This window comes from Perognathus longimembris, chromosome 28 (genome assembly GCF_023159225.1).
Source record: "Perognathus longimembris pacificus isolate PPM17 chromosome 28, ASM2315922v1, whole genome shotgun sequence".
Taxonomy (NCBI): Eukaryota; Metazoa; Chordata; class Mammalia; order Rodentia; family Heteromyidae; genus Perognathus; species Perognathus longimembris.
In genome coordinates this window covers 39,211,622-39,220,026 of record NC_063188.1, presented here as the reverse complement: position 1 = coordinate 39,220,026, position 8,405 = coordinate 39,211,622, and the positions used below count along the sequence as shown (strand labels likewise).

Below are 8,405 nucleotides of genomic sequence, written 5' to 3'. Positions count from 1 at the left end.
ATATAATTCTCCAGAGCCTTGATTCAAAGATAGCTTAATTCCAATGCGTTATTCAGCTCTCAAAATTAAGTAATAATAGAACTGGAGAGAAAATTCTGCTTCCCTCAGCAAAACAGGATTCCAGTGTGAATATCTCTCTCTCCCCTCCCATAAGAGGAGGGGAATCAACAAAGCTAAAGACCAACTTGCCTTAATGTTTGACAGAGGAAAATGTGGTAGCACTTTTCGATACCAGAAATGCAGGACAAGAGAGCCGAGCTCAGCACAGGTGTCAGTAACAATGTGGGAAAAGACAAATTGTCTTCAAGTCAGTACAGGACAGTTAGGGAAGGGCATTTATCACTCGGGCTCTTCTTTAAGACAAGCAGTGAAGTCAGGACATTAAAGAAAAGAGTAACTTACAAATGCAAATATTTGCAAATGAGAAAGCTTTATTGAAGCACACATGTCAAGGGGTAGAAAGCAAAAGAGCAACTTAAAACCCAGGATTTCAAGTGATACTTCCCATTACAGTACCAATCCACAGCAAATAAATCTTTTAAGATCATTCTTCCATTCAGTTCACACATGTAGCAGAAACCACACTAGCTGCCCTCAGTGTACTAGGCTTGTAGAAAAGTCAACTAGCAGCTGGCTCTATTTGAAAATTTCTTCTCGGAAATAGGCTCCTTCCACATACCACTCTGTATAGAAACCCTTTTAAGGATAAAATGATTAGTTTGAAAGAGAGAGTAGCATGGACACGAAGGTTGGCTCATCAGACATTTTTCTGAAATGCTTGAACATAACACACCATTCCCAGGTTGCATGTAGGTGAAGGTCAGGAAACATCAGAAAATGGGAATTGAAAACATTATCAGGTAGGATGTCAGACTAGCTGGGAGACTGTCTGTTTCCATTCAACTAGAGCAATAATAGTTTCTAGTCTAGGGTGATAATTAGGCTCTTCTGGCTGACACCAAGGTAGGTAGGAAACCATATTCTGTTTGATTACACAGCCTGACACAGGGAAGGATGTAGTGCCTGAGCCTGAAAAGTGTCTCATCTTTTATTATTGAAATAAGGAGTTCTCCCTCCAACAACTGCTGTATGCATTTAAAACGCACCGAATTCAGGATGGGCTGTGAGGTACGTTAGCTTCCATCACTTAAGTCCTCTGGGATCAGTAGAAGGTCTCACTGGGCACATTTGTGATTCAGTCAGAAAGCCATCATCTGACTAGAGAGCTGTTCTAAAGTGACTCCATTATAAGGGTTTCCCAAAGGTCTAGTACTGGCAGAAGCTAGAGACTTTCTTAGCATTTCAAAGAAAATGATTATACTTAAGCAAAGTGGAAACTGCTTAAAAAAAAAAAAAGAAAAAGAAAAGCCAAAAATGTATCAAGGTAGAAGATGAGTTAAAAGTGTAAATTGGAGCCAAAGACAGGACCTACTTATCTCTCTTCTATAACCTCCCCTCTACCTGTAGCAACCCAACCCTGCTTCCCAGAGCCTTGGTCCAAGATCAGGCATACCTTGAACCACAAGCTAGAACTAAAGCCAAAAGTTGCAGGGGCTTCCTCAAGAAGTAAGAACAAGGATAGCAAGGAAAGAGGAGAAATGTTGTTTTAAAAATTTTTCCTTCAAAGTTGATTAAAGCTCACAAAGACACAGGAGAGAATGAATTCTGAAAATGTAGTAGGTTATATACAAATAAAAATATATTGAAGAGGCCCTTACTTATACTAGAACCTACTTTCAAAGGGGGAACAAGTCTCCACCACTCTACCTAGCAATATAAAATTTGCAGGAATACATGCTTGTATGTGTGCGCGCGCACACACACACACACACACACACACACACACACACACACACCCCACATATTAAATTAAAAATCTTTGCCCTTGGTTCCCTCACTTCCTCTGACTTGCCCTGGCTAGGGCTGGACGTGCAGAGGATGAGAGGGACTCATATACCAAGTTTCTGTTTGGCCATCGAGGAACGGAGCTGCAGAGTCCCTTCTGCCCAAGACCCTGGGTACTGTCGCATCTTCTGCCACAGGCTCACTTCTTCCCCAGTCGAATCCATCCAGTCCACCACTTCCCCATTACTGATCCCTGAGGAGAAACAACGGAGGAGGCTGAATAGGGGCTCCATTCCTCAGCTCATCCTGGAAGATGGGTTATATAGCAAGGGCAGCTGCCCCATAAAAGACTATACCATCAATATGGGCTAAGGAAGTGCTTTTTGTTAATCCTACAGATATTTTGTGCTCTGAGACTATCAGGAGACTTCAGGTAATGAAAAGGGACCCCAAGTAACACATCGTCACTACAAACTTCTTGTTCAGAGTGCCAGTGTCTGATTTCTCATGCCAAAGGGAAGATTCCAATCCTTCCCCTATTGGCAACCTGACTTGGAATTTAAAAACAAAAACAAAAACTTCTGCGCACCTGTGGCTTATGCCTATAATCCTGGATACTCAAGAGGTTGAGATCTATAGGATCTTGTTTTGAGGCCAGCCAAGATAGAAGTTTGTTAGACTTCGTCTCCAAAGTAACCAATAGAAAGCAGCTCTGGAGGTGTAGCTCAAGTGCTAGAATACTGGCAAAGAAAGTGTGAGGCCCTGAGTTCAAATCCCAGAACCAAAAAATTAAAATAACTAAACACTTTTTGCTCTGAGTATAGACTCCTATTCTTCAATACATTCAGTCATTCATCCAACAAAAATTGATTGAGTGTCTACTATGTGCCAAGTACTCTCCTAGACTCTGGAGATACAAGTGGTGAACAAAGCCCTCAAGCAGCTTATATTTAAATAGGAAAGACAAATATAACAAGCAAACTTTCATAGAATTTCACATAGTAAGATAAACATTACAAAATAAAGAGGGTGATTTGGAGGACCTGGATTGTGACCCACTGTAGATGGAATGGTCTGAGGGACTCTCAGAGATGGAGACTTTGAGTGACAACCTAAAGGATGGAAAGAATCCAGCCTTTCCAGACAGAGAATAATCACTGTATAGTTCTTGGAGTGGGAATGGGCATAGTCTACTTAAGAGAGCAGAGCTAAAGTCATGGATGGAGAACCATGAACAAACTGGAGAGTGAGCCAGAGGGATTGAAAAGGAACAGAGGGATTGAAAAGGAACAGAACAAATTATGTGAGGGTCTGTAGGTTTGGTAAGAACTTTAGAGTGTTTTCTAAATAGAACAGCAGTCATTGTTGGGTTTTACACAAAGAACTAGCTTACAAGTGTTTAAACATAATTCTAGATGGTTTGTGATAGTTATTGGTGAACATAGAGACTGGAGACTCTACAAAAAAAGAGAACAAGGGAGAGAATACAAGACTAATCCCATAGAAGCACCAACATTTAGAATTTGAATACAGGACAAGGAGCCCACAGGAAACAGTAGAAAGTAGTGAATAGTGGGTTCAAATGGAATCAGAGTGTACTGTGGATGGAAGCTGAGTATCTGAAGAAAATGGAGTGTTCTGCTACATCAAATAGCACTGAGAATTCTTTTTTGTCCAATATTCTTTTAATTATCACATGTGCAGATCTAAGGTGAGAGGGTATCTATTAATACTAAATCAATAGTTTATTGAATATAACTGTACACAGAAAGTTAAATACAGTATGGTTTCACTCAAAATTGTAAGAGAAAAATAACATTTTTCCCTCCATTCTTCCCACCACCTCTTCCAGTACAAGCATTCATTTATTTCATGTAACCTTGAGAGAAAATCAAAATACTTCTTGGTATTCTGCTAGCTAGAACAGGTAGCAATAAGAGGCCTGTTTGCAAAATTCTCTTGCTGTGAATTATATAGCCTGTATTCTGATCAGACTCATCAACGTCCCTTGCTTTGCTCACCAGGATGAAGCAGAACTGGCACTGAGAATTCTTATGAGATAAGAACAACACTTTGGCATGAGTATTTGGTCAGGTGAGTGTGAGATAAAAGTCAAATTGCAGTGGACTTGGTACCAAAGGAGAAGTAAAAAATAAGTAGACCATTCTTTTAGACATATTGCAGCAGGGGACTTGTAGTCAGGGAAGATTTTAAGATTGGAAGCACCAAGCATATCTGTACATATCTTCAGTAGGTAGGGAAAATAAAACTGATTTTATGGGTAGAGATTGTAGACATAGGGCCACTGAGAAGGGGAGGGGCAAATCTGAAACACCTCACATGAGATTGGCCCTTATTATCCAGGACCATTCATATAACAAGATAAAAGATGAAAAAAATATTTGTACAGATATATTGGCATATCTGTAGTTTTTTCTGTGGAATGATGATAGAATTCATGGCTATCAGCTTCACATAACAGTGTATACATTCAGCCTGCACCTGGGCCTAGTACATCTCAGGTACTCAATAAATATTTGTTGACTGGTAACTTAAAGGAAAGAAGACAATGTCTGATAGAGGAACTTTGTCATGGGCAGGAGATATTGAGAGTGAAAGTAGACAGGAGGTTTTAAGACAAAGGAGGATGAGGAGAGACTCACCAGTGCCAACACCCAGCCTGACTCCTCCAAGGAAGTCATTGCTGGCCAAGGGCTCGCGATCCCACACAGTCAGTTCGAGGCACATGTGCTGTAGATCTTCCAGCCTCACAGCATTATAGACAAATGTGTGGTTGTAGTGAGGATTCAGGGTCTTCTTCATCACAGGAGTTTTACGCTTACTGGCCTTGTTCCTCATGGGAAGGAGGTATCTGGCAAAGGGCAGGAAGCAATCAACATATTCAAAGTTGCCAATATCTGTCTAAATTCCTCTTTCCCCTACCACAGGCCTAGCCCAGGAAGATGAGTCAATGCCCAGATCTAGTGCACACACACCCCTATGAATCTTCTGAAGCAGACTCCCCACTTCATCATTCATCATATTCACTTCCTTTAACCTAGACAGAAAATGAATCTATTATTAGTGAGGCTGTTGTCTAGGCTCTACCAAAAATGAGTTTTAAATACTGGAACAGATTTCTCCAAAGATAAATAAGAATAATAGGAATATTTCTTGGCTTAACCAAACATGATTTGCTAGAGAGCTTAAGCCAGTGAGACATTTATAAACTGGAGAAAGCTAGCTGTGCTTCATAATTATAAAGAACAAAGCCCTGAGTCAACAAATATAGTCCAATGATACAGACTGAGACCTGGGATTAATGACAAACCTGAATAAGGAAAAAGTCTTAACCTGTCTATCATCCTCCTTTGCTGAAATTAATACCACAGCCCAGTCCAACCTGAGTTCAGACCAGTGCCAAGGTGGTGCTGGAGGTTTTTCCATTACCTAATTTCAAGAACAAGGAGGGTTGCTGAGGGTGGTAGGGCACACAAGGATAGGCTCATTGAATAAGGTTAAACTGGGTTCCTCTGCTAACTCTATAGTCCTGAAGCTGGTTAGTTTGGTGCTGGTTCAGGGACTCACCCCTTGACAAAGCTGTCTGAAGTACCTCCTGATTTGGCAGCTGTCAGATTCTTGGCTTCTTTGATCCACACCTGCAGTTCTCCTCCATCTCTACCTTTACCTATAAGGGATGTCAGTCATAGCAAGTGAGCCCCACACCTTCCAGTTTATCTTGAGCTGTATCTATACAGTGAAAGCAACAAGCTCCATGACAGTGAAACCATGCCTGACTTGTATCCTCAGTTCCTAGCACAAAACCGAGCAGTACACCATAGGTACTCAATTAATAACCTCGATAGCATTAAATGCTATTGAAAACTGACTAGGTATCTGACATTGCTTTAAGTATTTACTAAACTTATGAGATAAACACTATCATTGTCATCATTTTACAGATGAAGAACCAAGGTTAGAGAAGTGCTATTTGATTAAAAAAACAAAACCAGAAACTATACCTGAGTTCCTGCATCCTCACATATAGGACTCAACAGGGAGCATCAATTTGAATCTCACATACCATTTTTATTATCTCCTTCTCCACTGACCTCTTTCGCTTTTTCTAAATATAGGCTAATTTCACCTTTAAAAAATTTTATTGTAATGGTGATGTACAGAGGGATTACATTTGTTTTCAAATATTGATACCTGCCCCCTTGTTTTCTTCTGCTTTCCCTCTCTCCCAGTCCCCTCCCGCCAAATTGTAAAGTTTATTTCTAACATAGTGTCTTGTGAGTGTCACTGTTGCATTGGTTCACCCTTTGTCCCACTGTTTCTGTGATTCCCCTTTCCTTTCCAAATCAGATAAACTTATATTCAAGACATAAGGTAATGAAATCAGAAACATTGCCCACAGGGAATAAATCAGAGGAGAAAAAAATACAAAAGAAATAACTGCAAACAATACTCTATAAAAAGGAAAAACAACAATAACAAAAACCTCTTGTTTCCAATGTCACGCAGGTCATTTTAATTACCATCATATGTATATATGTACATAGCTATCCGGCTATTGTGAACCTCTGCTAGCACTATCCTAAGCATATAATTTTTATTATTCAGGGAAACCATGGATCATGTTTCTTTGAGTCTGGCTTATTTCACTTAATATGATTTTTTTCCAAGTCTTTCGATTTCTTTATGAATTGGGCAATGTCATTCTTTCTGATGGAAGCATAGAATTCCATTGTCTATATATACCACATTTTCTTGATCTATTCATCTACTGAGGGGCATGTAGGTTGATTCCATATCTTAGCTATTCACCTTTATTGTTTAAATCAATTTAAAAGAAGATATCCATTTAATCGTATCTATTCTTCTATCTATTCTATGTCTCTCTTTCCTTTTAACATTAATTACCCTAGAAAAAGGTCACACTTAAGAGCTCTTCATGTTTTCCCCATTCACTCAACCTACTTCTTACAGAAGCCTGGATTCTACCTCTACTGACAACTGAAAATGCAATACAACCAAATGTCAGTGCGTTATGTCTTCTTATACCTCATCTGCCCTTGACTTCATACCATACTTCCATATAGTTGAAAACCTCAGCCTTCTTCTTCTTGAAGTTCTTTCCTGGCATTTCTCTCTCCTAATTACCCTCAACCTCACTGATGAAATTCTTCCTCCCTTTATCTTTTAATGTGTTGCTGTTCCCTATGATTCTGTCTTTGCCTCTTCTTTAACTAGTTTGTACACCCTCTTTGGGATCCTATGGATTCTCCTAGTCCTCTTGATTAGACCTTCACTGAAGGCATTTTTTAATTTTTATAATAGTTTATATAATTCATAAAACAGTGCTTGACTCAGGGGGAAGACGGCGGAGGAGCGGCTGAGCCCTGCAGAGCTCCCTCTGATATCGTAGTTTTCTCACCTCATAGAAACTGTTTCTCCGAGAAAGACAGCCAAAGAAGGTTCTAACAGTACAGGGATTCTGAACAGGAAGGAAAAATCGACTTTGCTGGTCTGAAAACACAGTTTTGAGCTCCGGGCGGCGTCCCGCCGCGGCGCCAGCGCCGGCTCCGGCACAGTGCCGGGCACAGCCCCCCCGCACTCCGCGCAGCTAAAGCGAGAAATACTCCAGACGGCAGCCGAGCACGGAGGACCTGACATCGCAGAGATAGCGTGAGTACCCCGCAAAAAAAAAAAAAAAAAATTATTCTCGCTGGTGCCCACAGTCCAGCTTCTGGAAGGCATCCCTGTCCCCACCACCAGAGCAAAGCGCCATCTTTGCCACTGGCATAGGGTCAGACCAGACTGGAACTGAAGCGAGCCTGGGGAAAGCGAGGTCAAAAAAGCCATCTTTGAAAAGGGCAGGAGGGGCGGAATCAGTGAGAACCAGCTCCGCCCAGAAGAACGCCCCCTGCCCTGGCGGGAGGCGAGTCCGGGGATTATCCAGAGATGCCCCGCCCTGCCCGCCGGAACTTCTAAACTTAAAGCAAAAGCTGCGAGCAGCTACCAGGGGCACGGAAACAACAGAAGGAGGAACAAACAGTTCTGGGGACAGCTAAATGGTCCCGTCACAGAGGAAACTAATTCCCAGCCCAAAACGGAGCTGCATTCCATAGCTACCTATGCCAAAGAGGCCGCCTCCCTCAGGCAAGCAACTCTTAGTGGAGCAAAACAGGCCAGAGGCGCCACGCTCTTCTGAGTTCACAGTCTAGTCAAGTCCAGGCATCAAAGGCAGCGGCCCCACAGCAGACAGAGGAGCCACAGTTCCTGTGACTGCCCACGTCCCCATCGACAGAGGACGCCCAAGGCCTGCCTGCAAGCTGTGCGAACCTCAGAGACCCACGATTGCACCAACAGGGGAGAAGGTCAGAACAGATCCACCCCTTGCCAACTGAAATCAAGTCAAACCAGCCAATCAGGAAAATAGACTGCAGTCCATTGCAGGGAATCCAGAGACTGGTTTCTTTTTCTTTTCAAACATTTTTTTTTAACTTTTCTTTTAAATTTTCTTTTTAATTTTTTCACACCTGAAACATCATTGG

At 41.6% G+C, this 8,405-nt stretch overlaps 1 protein-coding gene across 4 annotated transcripts in view; it reads right to left on the bottom strand.

Annotated features, from left to right (window-relative positions):
• Positions 1 to 413: 413 nt before the first annotated feature.
• The window catches only part of Sytl4 (synaptotagmin like 4), a 66,133-nt gene continuing 58,141 nt past the window's right edge, over positions 414 to 8,405 (bottom strand). For all 4 annotated transcript variants that reach the window (XM_048336337.1, XM_048336340.1, XM_048336339.1 and 1 more), the window contains 3 exons: positions 5,434 to 5,533; positions 4,509 to 4,717; positions 414 to 2,098 (listed from right to left, as the gene is read on the bottom strand). In XM_048336337.1, the coding sequence (XP_048192294.1) occupies positions 1,950 to 2,098; positions 4,509 to 4,717; positions 5,434 to 5,533 (458 nt within the window). In that variant the 3' untranslated portion in view covers positions 414 to 1,949. The remainder of the gene's footprint in view (positions 2,099 to 4,508; positions 4,718 to 5,433; positions 5,534 to 8,405) is intronic.